The 18,861-nt window shown below is 43.6% G+C and overlaps 2 protein-coding genes across 2 annotated transcripts in view; one reads left to right on the plus strand and one right to left on the minus strand.

The window, feature by feature from the left end:
* The window catches only part of FAM186A (family with sequence similarity 186 member A), a 76,668-nt gene that overhangs the window by 26,027 nt on the left and 31,780 nt on the right, over nt 1-18,861 (plus strand). The window contains exon 2 of the mRNA XM_036299005.1: nt 16,793-17,009. Coding sequence (XP_036154898.1) covers nt 16,793-17,009 — 217 coding nt within the window. The remainder of the gene's footprint in view (nt 1-16,792; nt 17,010-18,861) is intronic.
* On the minus strand, nt 14,394-15,302 carry LOC118651531 (ADP-ribosylation factor 1-like). The gene has a single exon (XM_036300783.1). The coding sequence runs from the start codon at nt 15,208-15,210 to the stop codon at nt 14,665-14,667; it is 546 nt and encodes a 181-aa protein (XP_036156676.1). The 5' UTR covers nt 15,211-15,302; the 3' UTR covers nt 14,394-14,664.

The following is an 18,861-nucleotide window of genomic DNA, read 5'->3' on the forward strand; positions in this document are numbered from 1 at the left end:
GGCTGACAGTTAATTTGCATATTGCCCTGATTAGCCAATGGGAAGGGTAGCGGTCATACGCCAATTACCATGTTTCTCTTTTATTAGATAGGATGCTTTTTGCAGTACAAAAGCTTTTTAGTTTGATGTAGTCCCATTTGTTAATTTCCTCCTTAGTTTCCTTTGCCCTAGGAGATGTATTGGCAAACATATTGCTATGAGAGATGTCTGAGACTTTACTGCCTATGGTTTCTTCCAAGATTTGTATGGTTTCATGACTTACATTTAAGTCTTTTATCCATTTTGAGTTTATTGGCGTGTGTGGTGTATGTTGATAGTCTAATTTCATTTTTTTTAATGTTCTGTCCAATTTTTTCCAACACCATTTATTGAAGAAACTGTCTTGACTCCATTGTATTCTCTTGCCTCCTTTTGTCAAATATAAGTTGAACATAAAGGTTTTATTTATTTATTGAACATAAATGGATTTATTTCTGGGCTCTCTGTTCAGTTCCATTGAACTATATGCCTGTTCTTGTGCCAGTACCATGGTGTTTTGATTACAATTGCTTTGTAGTGTAGTTTTATATCAGGTAGTATGTTCCCTTCCACTTAGTTCTTTCTCAAGCTGAGGCTATGCTAGGTCTTTTTGGGTTCCATATAAATTTGTGAAATATTTGTTCTACATTTGTTAAATATGCCATTGGTATTTTAATAGGAATTGTGTTGAATCTCTAGGTTGTTTTGGGTAGCATGGACATTCTGTTTTAAACAAACAAACAAACAAACAAATATTAGAGGCCCAATGCATAAAATTTGTGCAATAGGAGGCCTTCCTTCCCCTGGCACCTGAGACCTGGGCTTCCATCCAGCACCCGGGACCAGGCTGCCCTTGCAGCCCCGGCTTCGTCTGGAAGGTCATCCGGAAGGATGTCCAGTCTAATTATCATATTATGCTTTTATTATTATAGATATATAAATGATTTCATAGAGGAAGGGAGAGTGAGAGAGACATTGAAACATCAATGGTGAAAGAAAATCATTGAGCCAAACCAGCTAGGCAAATCTAATAGTTTTTTAGTAGAGTCTTTAGGGTTTTCTTTTCTTTTTCTTTTTAAAAAATCTTTATTATTGAAAGTATTACATATGTCCCCCTTTTCTCCCCATTGACCCCCCCCAGATTTGGGGTTTTCTATGTACGATATCATGTCATCTGCAAATGATGACTGTTTTACTTCCTCTTTTCCAATTTTTAATGAATTTTATTTCTTTTTCTTCTCTGATAGCTGTGGCTAGGAGTTGTAGTATTATCCTATATAATAAAAGGCTAATATGCAAATCGACTGAACGGAGGAAAGACCAGTCGCTATGACACACACTGACCACCAGGGGGAAGACGGTCAATGCAGGAGCTGCCCCCTGGTGGTGAGTGCGCTTCCACAGTGAGAGTGCTGCTCAGCCAGAAGCCAGACTCGTGGCTGGCGAGCACAGCAGCTGGGGTGGGAGCCTCTCCCACCTCCGCAGTAGTGCTAAGGATGTCTGACGGACATCCTAAGTCATCAGTTGGACATCCCTGGAGGGTTCCCAGACTGTGAGAGGGCACAGGCCAGGCTGAGAGACCCCTCTACCCTGAGTGCATGAAAATCATTCACTGGGTCTCTAGTGGTGAATAAAAGTGGTGAAAGTGGACATCTTGTCTTGTTCCCAATCTTAAGGGAAACGCTTTTAGTTTTTGCCCATTGATTGTGATGTTGGCTGAGAGTTTGTTTATATGGCCTTTATAATGTTGAGGTATGATCTCTCTAGTCCCACTTTTATGAGATTTTTTATCATAAATGAGAGGCCTGATGCATGAAATTCCTGCAAGGGGCTTGGTCACTGCCAATCCAGTGGCTGCCTCTGCCTCAGCCCCCGCCCCTGTGGTAGCTGCCTCCACCTCAAACCCTGCCACTGTGGTTTCGTCCTGAAGGTTGTCTGGAAGGATGTCTGGAAGGACATCCGGTCTAATTAGCATATTATGCTTTTATTATAGATGGGTGCTGGATTTTATCAAATGCTTTTCTGCATCTTTTATGATTGTGTGATTTTTATTTTTCATTTTATGTGATTTAACACATTTTTTTTAAAATTAAATCTTTATTGCTCAGATTATTACAGTTGTTCCTCTTTTTTCCCCCCATAGCTCCCCTCCACCCAGTTCCCACCCCACCCTCTGCCCTTATTCCCCCACCCACTGTCTTCATCCATAGGTGTACAATTTTTGTCCAGTCTCTTCCCGCACACTCCACACCCCTTCCCCCCTGAGAATAGTCAGTCCACTCCCTTTCTATGCCCCTGATTCTATTATTATCACCAGTTTTTTCTGTTCATCAGATTATTTATTCACTTGATTTTTAGATTCACTTGTTGATAGATGTGTATTTGTTGTTCATAATTTGTATCTTTACCTTTTTCTTCTTCCTCTTCTTAAAGGATACCTTTCAGCATTTCATATAATACTGGTTTGGTGGTGATGTACTCCTTTAGCTTTTCCTTATCTGTGAAGCTCTTTATCCGACCTTCAATTCTGAATGATAGCTTTGCTGGGTAAAGTAATCTTGGTTGTAGGTTCTTGGCATTCATCACTTTGAATATTTCCTGCCACTCCCATCTGGCCTGCATAGTTTCTGTTGAGAAATCAGCTGATAGTCGTATGGGTACTCCCTTGTAGGTAACTGACTTTTTTTCTCTTGCTGCTTTTAAGATTCTCTCTTTGTCTTTTGCTCTTGGCATTTTAATTATGATGTGTCTTGGTGTGGTCCTCTTTGGATTCCTTTTGTTTGGGGTTCTCTGCGCTTCCTGGACTTGTAAGTCTATTTCTTTCACCAGGTAGGGGAAGTTTTCTGTCATTATTTCTTCAAATAGGTTTTCAATATCTTGCTCTCTCTCATCTTCTGGCACCCCCATAATTTGGATGTTGGTACTCTTGAAATTGTCCCAGAGGCTCCTTACACTATCTTCATATTTTTGAATTCTTTTTTCTTCTTGTTTTTCCGGTTGGGTGGTTTTTGCTTCTTCGTATTTCAAATCTTTGACTTGATTCTTGCGATCCTCTACTCTGCTGTTAGAACTCTGCATAATATCCTTTATTTCAGTCAGTGTATGCTTAATTTCTAGTTGGTCTTTTTTCATATCCTCCAGGGTCTCACTAAATTTATTGGCGGTTTCTAGAAAATTCTTGAAAAACCTTAACAGTGTGGTTTTGAACTCTATATCCAGTAGTTTGCTTTCCTCCATTTCTGTCATTTGTGTCCTGTTTCTTCGTCTCCACATTTTTTATGCTTCCCTGTGTTGACAGAGTGGCTTTGTGTGCTAGGTGTCCTATAGGGCCCAGTATCTCAGCTTCCCCAATTACCTGAGGTGGACACTCTTGGTGCACCCCCTTGTGGGCTTTGTGCACAGTCTTGTTGTAGTTAAGCCTTGATTGTTGTAGGTATCACTAGGAGGAATTGACCTCCAGGCCAATTGGCTGTGAGAATCAGCTGTGTCTACAGTGGGAGAACTTCTGTGCTGAAGACACCCCTCCTGGGCAAGACTTGCTTCAGTGGGGCTTTGATGCTCACTGAGTCTGCCCCCTGAGTGTGTTCCTTATGGATCTGAGGAACTGTAATCTGGATGGTCCCACTCTGACCACTGGGTACACTGGCTCTTGGATCTCTAAGGAGGTGCTAATCTAGCCTCTGCCTGAGGCTACCCAGCAGCATCTATGGAGAGATCTGCCGATTTCTCTTCTTTGTTTGGGGTTTGGAGGTGCCCAGATGAGGCCCAGCTGTGAAGCAATGCAAGCTGCTGTGGGGCCTTGGGCCTTCTTTTGGAAGTTCTGAGTCTCTCTGACCCAGCTGCAGTTTGTTAGGTAATTTTCAGATTGCAAAGGGCCAGGCCTTTCATATGCAAAAGCCTCTGCGCACAGCTTGGGTGGGGCGGGGTCTCAGGGAATCAACAGGGCAGAGCAAACAGCTATGGCTGATCCTCAGTTCTGCCCCAAGAGGCCCCGGGTCTCAGTGTTCCTCGGTATTTACTGCAAGCACCTCTGAGAGAAAGCAGCCTTGGAGTTCTGCCCGCTGCCAGACAGTTCAGTTTCTCCGAGTATGAGTCTGGGTCCCCAGAGACTCGCCTGGAACTGGAGTTCAGAGTGGGAGTGTGCGTCTTCCTCCGATTGAAAAAGACAACCATGTCCTCAGTTGCCTGCCCTTTCCGTGTGCACCTCCACCTCCGTACCTCTGCACTTTACTTCCACACCTCCTCTGAGTCTCAGTGTGCTTTTCTCTTTCCTTCTAGTTGTAGAATTTCCACTCAGCCAGCCTTCCTGTAGTTCTGGATGATGTCTGTTTTGCCTTTTAGTTGTATTTTTAAATTTGTTGTGGGAGGCAGCAATTTCTGGTGTTTACTTATGCCGCTTTCTTGGGGGTTTTTTGTTCATAGTATTTTTTAACAATCCTTTGTATTTCTGTGGGGTCTGTTGTTATTTCTCCTATTTCATTTCTGATTTTGTTTATTTGGGTCCTCTCTTTTTGTTTCTTAGTGAGCCTGGCTAGAGGTTCATCAATCTTGTTTATCCTTTCAAAGAACCAGTTCTTGGTTTTGTTTATCTTTTGTATTGTTTTTTTGGTCTCTATGTCATTTATCTCTGTTCTGATCTTTATTATTTCCTTCCTTCTGCTTACACTGGGCTTTTCTTTTTGCTCTCTTTCTAACTCTTTGAGTTGTAGGGTTAAGTAATTTATGATCATTGTTTCTTGTTTTTTGCAGTAGGCATGTAGAATTATGAACTTCCCTCTCAAGACTGCTTTCGCTGTGTCCCGTAGGTTTTGGATTGTTGTGTCTTCATTGTCGTTTGTTGCCATGATGTTTTTTATTTCTTCTTTGATCTCAGGTAACCCAGTCATTGTTGAATAGCATGCTATTTAGTCTCCATGTGTCTGATTTTTTTGGATTGTTTTTATTGTAGTTGATTTCCAGTTTTATGCCATTGTGATCTGAGAAGATGCTTGATATGATTTCCATCTTCTTGAATTTGAAGAGACTTTGCCTGTGACCCAATATATGGTCTATCTTTGAAAATGACCCATGTGCACTTGAGAAGAATGTATATTGTGTGGCTTTGGGGTGAAATGTTCTGAAGATGTCAATTAATTCCATCTGATCTAGTGAGTCATTTAGGATTGATGTTTCTTTGCTGATTTTTTGTTTAGAGGATTTGTCCAATGGTGATAGTGGGGTGTTAAAGTCCCCTACTATGATTGTATTGCCTTCAATCTCTCCCTTGATCTCCTCCAGAAGTTTTCTTATGTATTTGATTGCTCCTATATTGGGTGCATATATGTTGACCAGAGTTATTTCTTCTTGTTGGCTTGCTCCCTTTAGTATTATGAAGTGGCCTTCCTTAACTCTTTTCATGTCCTTCACTTTGAGATCTAATTTGTCAGATATAAGTATTGCTACCCCAGCTTTTTTTTCATTTCCATTCGCCTGAAAAAACTTTTTCCATTCCTTCAGCATCAGTCTGTGTGTATCTTTTTTTCTGAGGTTGGTTTCCTGTAGACAGCAGATATATGGGTCATGTTTTCTTATCCACTCAGTTACCCTATGTCTTTTGATTGGGGCATTTAATCCATTTACATTTAAAGTTATTATTGATAGGTACTTGTTTGTTGCCATTTTTATTCTTTACACCTGTGTTCCTTCTTTGTTTCCTATTTTTTCTTTTTACAGTAGACCCTTTAGCATTTCTTTTTTTAAATATTTTATTGATTTTTTACAGAGAGGAAGGGAGAGGGATAGAGAGTTAGAAACATCAATGAGTGAGAAACATCGATCAGCTTCCCCCTTCATGCCCCCTACTGGGGATGTGCCCGCAGCCAAGGTACATGCCCTTGACCAGAATCGAACCTGGGACCCTTCAGTCTGCAGGCCGACCCTCTATCCACTGAGCTAAACTGGTTTCGGCCCTTTAGCATTTCTTGCATTGCTGGTTTGGTGGTAATAAACTCCGGTAGTCCTTTTTTGTCTGTGAAGCTCCTGATTTCACCCTCAATTTTGATTGATAGCCTTGCTGGGTACAGTATTCTTGGATTCAGACCCTTCCTTTGCATGACTTTGTATATTTCATTCCATTCCCTTCTTGCCTGATGTGTTTCTGTTGAAAAATCCGTCGCTAGTCTGATGGGGGGATCCTTTGTAAGTAACTTTCTGTGTCTCTCTGGCTGCTTTTAAGATTCTTGCTTTGTCGTTGTTGTTTGCCAATTCAATTATAATGTGCCTTGGCATCGGTCTTTTGGGGTTCATTTTGTTTGGGACTCTGAGCTTCTTGGATTTGTGTGAGTTTTTTCTTCCCTATATCAGGGAAGTTTTCTGTCATTATTTTTTCAAACAGGTTTTCTATTCCTTGCTCATTTTCCTCTCCTTCTGGCACCCCTATTATGTGGATGTTTTGGTTCATGTTGTCCAAAGTTCTCTTAGGCTCTCCTCATGCTTTTTAATTTTTTTTCTAGAAGCTGCTCTGCTTGGGTATTTTTTCCTTCCTTGTATTCTAGCTCACTGATGCGGTCCTCTGCTTCTTCTAGTCTACCGTTGATGCTTTCTATTGAGTTCTTTATAGCAGTGATGTCATTTTTCATTTCTTCTTGGTTCTTCTTCATTTCCTCTTGGTTCTTACACATATTGTTGAATTTGTCTTCCATTCTTTTCATCCGCCTTATGACCATTTCTCTGAATTCTGTCTCTCACAGGTTGCTTGCCTCCACTGCCTCCATTCGTTTACTTCCTTTTCTGGTGATGCCTGTTTTTCTTTCTTGTGTGGGATGTTTCTTTGTCTCTCCATGATCTCTCTTCTGGTATTTGGTTATGTAGTTCTCTCTCTGCTGCGTTGATTTAAAGGCACAAAATACAACACAACAAGGCACAATGCATAAGGCACTGAACACAAATGTATTCATGATACTAATAACCCCAAATAAAGGTGACCACCAGAGCAAAGAGAATTAGAGGATAAAGAAGAAAGAAGAGAAAAAGAAAAAAGATAAAAAGAAAGAAAAAAGGAGTGTAAAAATGAAATTGGGAAAAGGAAAAAAAGTAAGAGAGAAAAGAAAGAGAATGAAATAGAAGAGGGGAAGAAACTATTTATATGGGGAGAAAACTCCAATAGAACAGCCACTAATCCCAACAAATTCCAGCAACAGATCCCTGGATATGAATGCAAACTACAAACAACAACTAATATCAAGCGAGGCGAGGAAAAACAGAAGCAAAAAAATAACTGGGAAAAAAAACCAACAAAAAGAAAAAGCAAAAGCAAAACAATCTCACAAACAAGCATAAAAAACCCCAATATACTCAACAATCAAGCAAACAACAACAAAACAACAGAGAAAAAAAAAAAACTTTGGATAGTGAAGAAAGAGAAGAGAGGTATATATGGATTTAGAGCAGGAGATTGGAAATTAGATATATAAGTAGGGTGAAATTTTACCAGGGGGCAAAAATAACAAATAGGGAAAACCTAAAGCAGGAATAGGGTAAGAGAAACAGGACAACAAAAGGGGAAAAGTGAGGAAGAGAGATTTTGGCATAAAGGTAAAGTTGAGGTAGAGTAAAAGGATGCTAAAGGAAAGATGAAAATAGACTGTAGAACACTAATCCCAAAATATTCGCCTTAACAAGACATGACCCAAAGGGAACAAAGCATGAATGTATTCACGGCACTGATAACCCCAATATAAGCAGCCACCTGAGAAAAGATAATTAGAGGAGAGAAAAGAGAGCACAAATGATATCTAAGAGAGAGAAAAAAAGAAAGGAGAGAAAAGAAAAAGGAGAATATATATTTATGGAGAAAATACCACAGAGCCAATAGATAAACCAAACAAATACAAACACCAAACACTCAGTAAAGAGGGTGGGGGCAGAATCTGTAGAGGCTGAGCTGATATACAGGAAATAAGGATAAGAATTGGATAGCCAAAACCGGTTTGGCTCAGTGGATAGAGCATCGGCCTGCGGACTGAAAGGTCCCAGGTTCGATTCCAGTCAAGGGCATGTACCCGGGTTGCAGGCACATCCCCGGTGGGGGATGTGCAGGAGGCGGCTGATCGATGTTTCTCTCTCATCAATGTTTCTGACTTTCTATCTCTCTCCCTTCCTCTCTGTAAAAAATCAATAAAATATATTTTAAAAAAAAGAATTGGATAAATATGGGGAGGATCTCAATTCAGTATAGAGGAGTAGAAAAGGGATGAGTGGATAAGAAGAGAAAGAAGGGGATCAAAATAATATATTTACAAAAAATTGATTTTAAAAATGGTATAAAAATAGAAAATAGCAAGTAAAAATAAAATAAAATTGAATGATAAAAAATAATGTGAAAAATAGAAAATAAAGCAACAAACAAAAAAGGAAAACAAAGAAAAAAGCAAAAAAAAGCTAACAAAATAATAATATAAAAATAAAAATGGGAAATTGAAATGTCAATCCTTTGGCTGACTTAAGATCCCAGTTTTCTGGAATGTCTGTGATTTTTTTTTTCTGTTTCTGGGACTGAAGGCCAGACCCTGTTAACTCCCAGGGACTAATCAGACTTGTTTAATCCTTTGTACCATTCAGGGTGGAATCGGGGTGTGGCTGTATTCCTTGCCTGGGGGCTGGAGGGAGGGGTTATAACTTCAGGAGAAAATGGCTGCCCAGGTCCTGGGCTCAGGCGTGACTCAGCACTCAACTTGCTACCACCTCTCCTGGACCCCCTTCTCTCCCCAGCCACTCCCCAGATTCCACTTGTCCGCACCTTCTCCCGCTCCTCAGCACGGGTGAGTATCTGTCCGAAATGTCCTATGAACAAGGTTCAGTGAAAACAAACAAACGTTGGCCACAGAAACGGGGAAGACTGAGTCTCTGTGAGCTCCTCTCCTACCGGCACTGCATGGTCTGGTCAGCGCTTCAGGCTGCCCCCTCTGGACTCAGTCTTTTGTAATTATGGCATCCAGATCTCAAATCCCCCGGCGCCAACAGTCCCGAGGATCTCCTTTCCCCTGTCAGAGGCTGTGCCTGTTCCAAGGGATGAGGCTGGGTGCTGCACGGTTTCCCTCTGACCCTCTGGGCTCAGAGATCTGGCAAACTTTCCTGCCCAGAACCCTGGTTTTTACCTTTCCAGGGGAACTGTGTCCTTCCCGGCTGCAAACTGTCTCACCAGCTGAGTCTGCTTTGCCAATTCGGGGTGGATATTATTCGTTTCAGCTGCTCATTCTATTTGCTCTGGGACAAGCCTTGGGACGCGTCTGCCTATTCTGCTGCCATCTTGTCTCCCCTCTTAACATATTTAGGCTTGACCTTATGATGCTCCTTAGATCTTATCTGGGTGGCTAATAGGCTGAGGGAAATGTAGCAAGTGCTGCCAAAACAAGTGAAACTCACAAGAACGTTGTATCTATGGTGACCACTACCTTGTTTACCTCTGGCTATAAAATAAAGGCTCAGCTTGCTGTTTGCATCTCTCTCTGTGGCCTTAGCCAGGCACAGGAAGATCCACCTAGACCCAGCTTATTCTCTTTGTCTGTCATTTCTACATCCTTCACCACCCCCCTCAGACTCCCCAAACCCTTGGCTGAGCTGACTCAGCACATGTGGCACCCAACGTGGGGCCTGAGTTCAGGGGAACTGCAGTTGTAAGGTGAAAGGACGCTCCAGTGAAGCACAGACAGAAACTGTTAAGTCCAATCAAAGTTGCAATATACTTTCACCTCTCTTCTGATATCTTGAAGTCTAGCAAGTACTTCTTATCAAGAATCTCCTCTCATCTGTAAAGGCAAAGCACCCGCAAGAACCGCCGTGGGCTGTCTTTAATCTTTGATACTTTAATTATGTGTCTTGGTGTGGGCCTCTTTATATCTTTTTTTTTTTAATTTCTCACCTGAGAAGTTGTTTTTATTGGTTTTAGAGAGGGAGATGAAGAGAGAGGGGGGAGAGATAGATCAATGTGAGAGAGAAATATTGATTGGTTGCCTCCTGTGTGTGCCCTGACTGGGGATTGAACCTGCAACCTAGGTATGTGCCCTGACCAGGAATTAAATCCACAATCTTTTGGTGTAAGGAACAATGCTCCAACCATCTGAGGCACATGACCAGGCCTGGGTTCATCTTGGTTGGGACTTCCTGAATATGTGTAACTTTTTCCTTCACCAGGTTAGTTTTTAGTCATTATTTTTTCAAACAAGTTCTCTATCCCTTGTTCACCCTCTTCTCCTTCTGGTATCCCTATGATGTGGATGTTGTTATGCCTGATGTTGTACCAGAAGTCCCTTAAACTTTCCTAATTTTTAATTTTTTTTCTTTCCTGAGGGTTTTTTCCTCCTTTGCTTTTCAGAGAGAGTGGAAGGGAGAGAAGGAGGTGGAGAGAAAGAAATAGAGAAAGAAAGAGAGAGAAACATTGATGTGAGAGAGATACATCTACTGGTTGCCTCCCATACATGACCTGACCAGGGGCGGGAGTAAAGCTACAACCCAGGTATGTGCCCTTGACTAGGAATAGAACCTAAAACCCTTTGGTGCAGGGGCCGATGCTCTAACCACTCAGCAACACTGGCCATGGCAGACTTTCCTCATTTTAAAAAATTCTCGTTTCTTTTTGATGCTCTGCTTGGGTGCTTAGGATTATCTTGTCCTCTGAAGTGCTGATTCAATCCTCTGCTTCATCTAACCTGCTGTTGATTCCTTCTAGTGTATTTTTCATTTCAGATAGTGTATTTTTCATTCCTGATTGGTTCTTTTTTATGATTTCTTTTTCTTCTTCTTTTTCTTCTATGTCCTTTTTAATGCTTATTATCTCTTTGTTTAAGCTCTCACTGAGATCATTCATTCATCCTCTCAGGTTCTTCTTCTTTTTTTTTTTTTTTCATGGAGAACTAACGATTTACTTCATAGAAATACATCTACACAAGTTATGCATACAGCACAGAACTATAAACAAGGTGAAGCAAACATTATTTATTTTCAGGTAGCCTGATGGATTATTACAGATTTGAGAAATCAGCACATAGAACTACTGGACAAAGCATTGCTTACAGGTGTTTTTATCTGTGTGGAGTCAAAGGTTGAACTGTTTGTCCAGAGCTATCGCTGGGAGAGCCCTCAGGTTCTTGAACATCCTTATAACCATAGTTTTAAACTCTGCACCTGGTATTTTGATGGCTTCCACTTTGTTTTATTATTTTTCTGGGGATTTCTCTTATTTTTTATTTGGGGCATATTTTTTTGTCTCCCCATTTTGTCTCCTTTTTTTGTGCTTGTCTCTGTATTAGGTAGATCTTCTATGATTCCCAAGCTTGTTATGAGGGCTTTCTGATGTAGGTGCCTTATGGGTCTCAGGGGCAGAATCTTCTAGATTACCTGAACTAGGTGCTCAAGAAATAATTCTTGTGTGGGTTATGTGCTCTCTCCTATTGTAGTTGAGTCTTAAATGCTGTTGGCACATTCATGAGTAGAGCTAATTCTCAAGCTGGCTGATTATAAGGATAGACCTCATTCACTGTGTATGAGTTGCTATTCAGGAGCTGCCTCTGAAGCAGAGCTGTTTCTAGCAGGGTATGGTGTTTGCTGAAGTCCCCCTTTGGCAATGCCATTTGTGTGGGCCAAGCTATTGTGTGGTTTGAAGCCTACCAGTGGTTATGTTGGTTCGGGGCCTCCTTGGCCTGGGTTCTGGTGCGGGTCAATGTCAAATGTTGTGAATAATTGGCCTTGGGTTACCTGTCTGGAGCTACCATACTATTCACTGTTTCCTCTGTGTCTGCCAATAGTCTTTTCTGCCAGACTCAAGCTTGGTAGGGTGCTGTCACTAGTATTTGGAATGCCACGTTAGTGCCCTCCCCAACTGGTGCTGTAAGAACAGGAATGCCTGACCCTGAGAGATGGAGCAGTGTGGTATGTTGACTCAGGACCAGAACCTCAGTAGCCGACTTGCCAGAGCTCTCCCAGAGCCACACCACCCAGATCCTCTTTGTATACCTCTGCATGCCCTGAGTCACCTCCCCTCTAACAGAGCCAAAGGTAAGTCTCCAAGAGTGAGCTCCTGTGGGGTGGCCCCTTAGAAGAGCACCTAGGATGCTAGCGGACTCCCTCCTCTTTCCAGCTGACAGAGTCCCTGTTCATCTTTGCTGCCAAATGCTATGCAGACTCCTCTTCCTGGCCCTGCTGCTCTGGTTTGGGGTTCCTGGCATGGGGTTGAGACCCCACACTTCTTAGGAGGGACTTTTACAGCTGACATATCCCCTGGCTTCTTAGCCACTGTACCTGGGTGCTGGGGCCAGCCCTCTCCATGTATCTGCCCTTCTTACCAGTCTCTACGTAGCTTCTTTTATATATACTTGGATGTAATACTCCTATTCAATGGTCCTTCAGTTGGTCATTCCGGTTGATTGCTTTATAATTTAACTGTAAATCCGGTATGGTGCCAGGAGGAGGTGTGTGTAGCTGCCACTTACTTTGCATCTGTTTTGGATCGCCCCAGATAATGGTTTCAAACCCAGTATTCTTTTTTAATTATATCATAGCAATGCTAGCATGATGAAGGCAGAAAAAAAATTTAAGAAGGAAAATTTGAGATCCACAGTAAAGCTAGAATTAGTAGGACTTTGATTCAACAGCTTTATTTATTTATTTTATTTTTTTAAATTAAATCTCTATTGTTCAGATTATTACAGTTGTTCCTCTTTTTTCCCCCTATAGCTCCCCTCCACCCGGTTCCCCTCCCACCCTGCTCCCTTACCGCCCCCCCCCCCGTTCTCATTCATAGGTGCACGATTTTTATCCAGTCTCTTCCCGCATCTCCCACACTCCTTTTCCCCCCAAGAATAGTCAGTCCACTCCCTTTCTATGCCCCTGATTCTATTATAATCACCAGTTTATTCTGCTCATCAGATTATTTATTCACTTGATTTTTAGATTCACTTGTTGATAGATGTGTATTTGTTGTTCATAATTTGTATCTTTACCTTTTTCTTCTTCTTCCTCTTCTTAAAGGATACCTTTCAGCATTTCATATAATCCTGGTTTGGTGGTGATGAACTCCTTTAGCTTTTTCTTATCTGTGAAGCTCTTTATCTGACCTTCAATTCTGAATGATAGCTTTGCTGGATAAAGTAATCTTGGTTGTAGGTTCTTGGCATTCATCACTTTGAATATTTCTTGCCACTCCCTTCTGGCCTGCAAAGTTTCTGTTGAGAAATCAGCTGACAGTCGTATGGGTACTCCCTTGTAGGTAACTGACTGGCTTTCTCTTGCTGCTTTTAAGATTCTCTCGTTGTCTTTTGCTCTTGGCATTTTAATTATGATGTGTCTTGGTGTGGTCCTCTTTGGATTCCTTATGTTTGAGGTTCTCTGCGCTTCCTGGACTTGTAAGTCTATTTCTTACACCAGGTAGGGGAAGTTTTCTGTCATTATTTCTTCAAATAGGTTTTCAATATCTTGCTCTCTCTCTTCTTCTGGCACCCCTATAATTCGGATGTTGGTACGCTTGAAGCTGTCCCAGAGGCTCCTTACACTATCTTCGTATATTTTTTTTTTGAGTACTGATCGTGTATTGAAAGCAGTAAGAGGTTCCACGACACCAGATAAACCAGTTCTGAGGTTTTCCCCAAGATAAATTTTAACAGCTCTAATTTCTTCAGTGTTTATCAAAATACAAAAGAAAAAAGTAGAGGTTGTTGTTTTTTATGTCAATCTGACCCTTGCAGGCTGAGGGAGTGAAATCACATGTGGACGGGGGCTCTGAGGAGTTAGGCTCTAAGATGACCCGTCACCTGTCTGCATTCCTACTGGTGAGATCCAGACAACCTGGAGCAAGTGAGTGTGTGTAGGGACCATGGGGGTCTCCCGTTCTGGCCAGAGTGGTCCCACCAAAGCACCTAAGCTGACCCACACTGACTGAAGGGAAGGCTGGGGTCCCTCCAAGGGGCCTGAGTGGTGGCTGAAGCCCCCAGCTCACCCCCACAGGCAATGGTGTAAACACAGGTACAAGCACAAATGCTATGGGATGCATATGACCCAGCAAGACAAAGCCAATCAGGGACCGTAAGTGACCATGCAGAATGTATTGTGGCTAGTTCTGCCCACTGCACACTCCAGATGGGAGACAGACCACAGGCAGACTGGACTCAAGCCATTACTGCAGAACCTACACTAGGCACATTTCTCCCTTCTCTGTGTTCAAGTGTCTCCTTACCTTGTATTTATATTATAAAAAATGTACTGAGTTTGGGTTAAAAACCAACCACCAAAATGGATCTCAACACAGATTTAAAGCCCAGAGGAGGAGCGCTGAGGTGATCTCATAGCAACTCCTAGAGGTCCCCGCCCTGGGTGCCCAAAATCCCTTCTCAGTACTAAACAGTGGGTTGATTCTTTTTTTTTTTTTTTTTTTTTTACAATAAAAAAAGCTGAGTAATATTGCATAGGAGTACCAAAAACTGCCTCATTGGAAACAAGAACTATTTACATTAAATAAAAACCCGGTTGCAGGCTGCGTCTGCACATGTACAGCATGATGAAGCACACTGGGACCGACCATGGAGACAGCTTCTGGCACTCACACCACAGGGATACATCTGCCACATGAGAGGAAAGCAAGGGTGAAGGAGGGAGTGAGGGGGAAGAGAGGAGTTCGGTTCACTTCTGGTTCCGGAGCTGATTGGACAGCCAGTCCAGTCCCTCATAGAGCCCGTCCCCACTGGTGGCACAGGTAGCCTGAATGTACCAGCTCCTGTGGCATAGAGAGTGGAGGCCCAGCTTGTCCGTGATCTCAGCTGCGTTCATGGCATTGGGGAGGTCCTGCTTGTTTGTGAACATGAGCAGGACAGCATCCCTGAGCTCATCCTCCGCCAGCATCCGCATAAGCTCCTCTTGAGCCTCATTCACACGCTCTCGGTCATTGTTGTCAACCACAAAGATGAGACCTTGTGTATTCTGGAAGTAGTGGCACCACAGAGGCCAGATCTTGTCCTGGCCACCCACATCCCACACAGTGAAGCTGATGTTCTTATACTCCACAGTCTCCACGTTGAAACCTATCGTGGGGATGGTGGTCACGATCTCACCCAGCTTCAGTTTGTACAGGATGGTGGTCTTCCCCGCAGCATCCAGGCCCACCATGAGAATGCGCATTTCTTTTTTGCCAAAAAGGCCCTTGAAGAGGTTCGCAAAGATATTCCCCATGCTGTAGACTGGAGGGAGAGACACTGGCCAGAGAAACCCTCGGCAGCCGCGGTGCTGCTGCTACTCCCAGACAGGCGTTGGTTTCGCTCCCACCTATCTTCGTATTTTTAGATTCTTTTTTCACTTTGCTTTTCCAGTTGGGTGTTTTTTGCTTCTTCATATTTCAAATCTTTGACTTGATTCTTGCGATCCTCTGGTCTGTTGTTGGGAGTCTGTATAATATTCTTTATTTCAGTCAGTGTATGCTTAATTTCTAGTTGGTCCTTTATCACAACCTCGAGGGTCTCACTAGATTTCTTGAGGGTCTCATTAAGTTTATCGGCGGTTTCAAAAAAATTCTTGAAAATCCTTAAAAGTGTGGTTTTGAACTCTATATCCAGTAGTTTGCTTTCCTCCATTTCTGTCATTTGTGTCCTGTTTCTTTGTCTCGGCATTTTTTATGCTTCGCTGTGTCGATAGAGTGGCTTTCTGTACTAAGTGTCCTATAGGGCCCAGTGGCTCAGCCTCCCCAATTACCTGAGGTGGACACTCTTGGTATACCACCTTGTGGGCTTTGTGTACAGTCTTGTTGTAGTTAAGCCTTGATTGTTGTAGGTATCACTGGGGGGGGGGGGGATTGACCTCAAGGCCAATTGGCTGTGAGAATCAGCTGTTTCTGCAGTGGGAGAACTTCTGTGCTAGAGACACCCCTCCGGGACAAGACTTGCTTCAGTGGGGCTTTGATGCTCACTGAGTCTGCCCCCTGAGTGTGTCCTTTATGGATCCGAGGAGCTGCAATCTGGATGGTCCTACTCTGACCACCGGGCACATTGGCTCCTGTATCTCTAAGGAGGTGCTAATCTAGCCTCTGCCTGAGGCTACCCAGCGGAAGCCAGCTCTGAAGCAATGCAAGTTGCCTTGGGGCCTTAGGCCAGCTGCAGTTTGTTAAGTAATTTTCAGATTGCAAAGGGCCGGGCCTTTCATATGCAAAAGTCTCCGTGCATGGCTTGGGCGGGGCGTGGTCCCAGGGGATCAACAGGGCGGGCGGAGCGAGCAGTTATGGCTGCTCTCAGTCCTGCCCTCAGAGGCCCCGCTCCCGGCAATTGCAATTGCTGTGAGCACCTCCGAGAGAAAGCTGCCCTCGAGTTCCGACTGATGCCAGACCTGTTTCTCCCGTATGAGTCTGGGTCCCCAGAGACTCGTCTGGAACTGGAGCTCAGAGCTTGAGACTCCCTCCCGATTGAAAAAGACAACAGTGTCCTCAGCCGCCAGCCCTCTCCGCATGCACCTCTGCACCTTTGTATTTTACTTCCACACTGCGCCTCCTCTGAGTCTCAGTATGCTTTTCTCTTTGCTTCTAGTTGTAGAATTTCCACTCAGCCAGCCTTCCTGTGGTTCTGGGTGATGTCCATTCCATCTTTTAGTTGTATTTTTGAAGTGGTTGTGCGAGGCAGCAATCTCCGGTGTTTACCTATGCCGCCATCTTGGTTTCTGATTCAACAGCTTTATAATCACTGTCACTGAAATTCTGGGAAGAAAGGTGGCAAAAGTTTATTGTCAAACTGAAAATTTATTAATATATTCCCCTTTCTTATTCTTATAGGACATTAATATTCAGCTGAGTGACATAAAGAAAAGTGTGCAGGGGGTAATTCATCGCTACACTTTTGATGAGTTTGCGGAGACTGGAAAGACAATGTCTCTTTCAGAATATAAGAAACAGAGAACAAAGGTGCTGGAGAAAGTATCTTTTTGTGCTAATTCTGCAGACATTAAAGAAAAGATTCTTATCCACATCCTGGCCTGGTTGAAAGAATGGAGTAAGTTTTCAAAAGTGGCTTGAAGGAAAACCATAAAGTTGATGAATAAGCTAGAGAGCAGGATCTATAAGTAAATTCTGAAGTAGTAGTAGACTAAAGAAGAAAGTATTAAGGAGTTGTCCTCTATTTCAGTAAGAATCTATATATATAAAAGGCTAAGCAACCGTCCGACCTCCCAACCGTCCAACTGGTCAGAAGCTATGATGCACACTGACCACCAGGGGGCATATGCTCAATGCAGGAGCTGCTGAGCTGCGCTCACTTGGCAGTGGCAGTTCTCAAGTGATGCACCCCGGAACTAGAGAGGAGGGAGCCCGATTCCTCGTGACTCCTCTCCCACTCTGGGTCCCCTCAGGGGATGTCAGAGAGCCAGTTTCGACCCAATCCCCCATGCCAGGCCAAGGGACCCCACCTGCTGGAGGGACCCTGCTCATTCCGCAGATGCCCTTTGAGCTGCAGCACTGGGCCAGGCGTGGCTGGCCAGGGAGGAACCGTGGGAGGTTGGCCCCAGGACATGTCTGGCCTGTCTCACCCAGTCCTACCTCACTGGCCACCATTCAGAACTGCCTGCATTAGTCCCTGCACCAGAGGGACTAATTAATTTCCTTTCAATATGCACGAATCCATGCACTGGGGCACTAGTAAAGTAATAAAAATATGGCTTGCTCACTTAGTGCCAATAATTCTGGCCTCCTTGTTTTGCTTCAGGCATGCCAGTATGCTCCTGCCCAGTGTCTTTATGCTTCCTATTCCCTTGCCTAGACATTTTTTACTAGGTAGACACATGGCTCATTCTCTGCTTATATCTTACTTTAAAATGAGGTGTTCTCTTTCCTCTGAAGCAGGGGCCAATGGTTTGACATGCTGTAATTGCCTGGCAGAGAGTCATCATTTTGGTCCAATGATGGGAAGTCAGCTCAGTTGGCCTGGAGTGTGGTGGTGGGGGCACCCAAACTAAAGAGAATTATTTTCTAATACTATTTAATTTGGTTTGGCTCAGTGAAAGAGCATATGCCTGCAGACTAAATGTCCCAGGTTCGATTCTGGTCAAGGGCACATTCACGGGTTGTGGACTAGATCCCCAGTAGGGGGCCTGCAGGAGGCAGCAGATCAATAATTCTCTCTCATCTTTGATGTTTCGGTCTCTCCCTCTCCCTCCATCTCTGAAATCAATAAAAATATTTTTTAAAAATTAATTTTTGCTATCTCTTTCTTACAGTGACTTTTTTCTTATTCATAAAATAAATTATAATGAATTATACCTATAAAACCTTTATTTAAGTCCAGAGTCTACTCAGCAGCCTTGATCTGCATTCATATATACTAGAGGCCCGGCGCATGAAATTCATGTGCAGGTATGGTCCCTCAGCGTGGCCTGCGATTGGGGCCATCTTCCCCAGCTGCCCGCAGCCAGCCCCATCCCCCCACCCCTGGTTCCTCGTTTGCCATCGGGTGATTGGTGCCTGACAGCTGGGGGAAGGGCCTGAGAGGTCAGCTGTTCCCACCTGCTCACCAGCCCTACCCCCACTGTGGGTGGCCATCAGGTGATTGGAGCCTGCCAGCGGAGAAAGGGACCAAGAGGTGGTCAGTGTGCCTCATAGTGACTGGTCCAGCGGTTTTTTTGGTTGTTCTCCCGTTAGGGTCAATTTGCATATTACCCGTTTATTATATAGGTTAGAGGCCTGGTGCACAGGTGACAGCCAGCTGGCCTGCCCTGATGGGGGTCTCCGATCAGGGTGGGGTTCCCTGCTGGGGGGCCACCAGGGGTTTGCAGGCTGGCCACGCCCCCAATCGGGCTGGGTTCGCTGGCCGAGTGGGCGTCATAGCAACTGGTCGTTCCAGCATTATGGTC

Source organism: Myotis myotis, unplaced genomic scaffold, assembly GCF_014108235.1.
Source record: "Myotis myotis isolate mMyoMyo1 unplaced genomic scaffold, mMyoMyo1.p scaffold_m19_p_3, whole genome shotgun sequence".
Classification (NCBI taxonomy): domain Eukaryota; kingdom Metazoa; phylum Chordata; class Mammalia; order Chiroptera; family Vespertilionidae; genus Myotis; species Myotis myotis.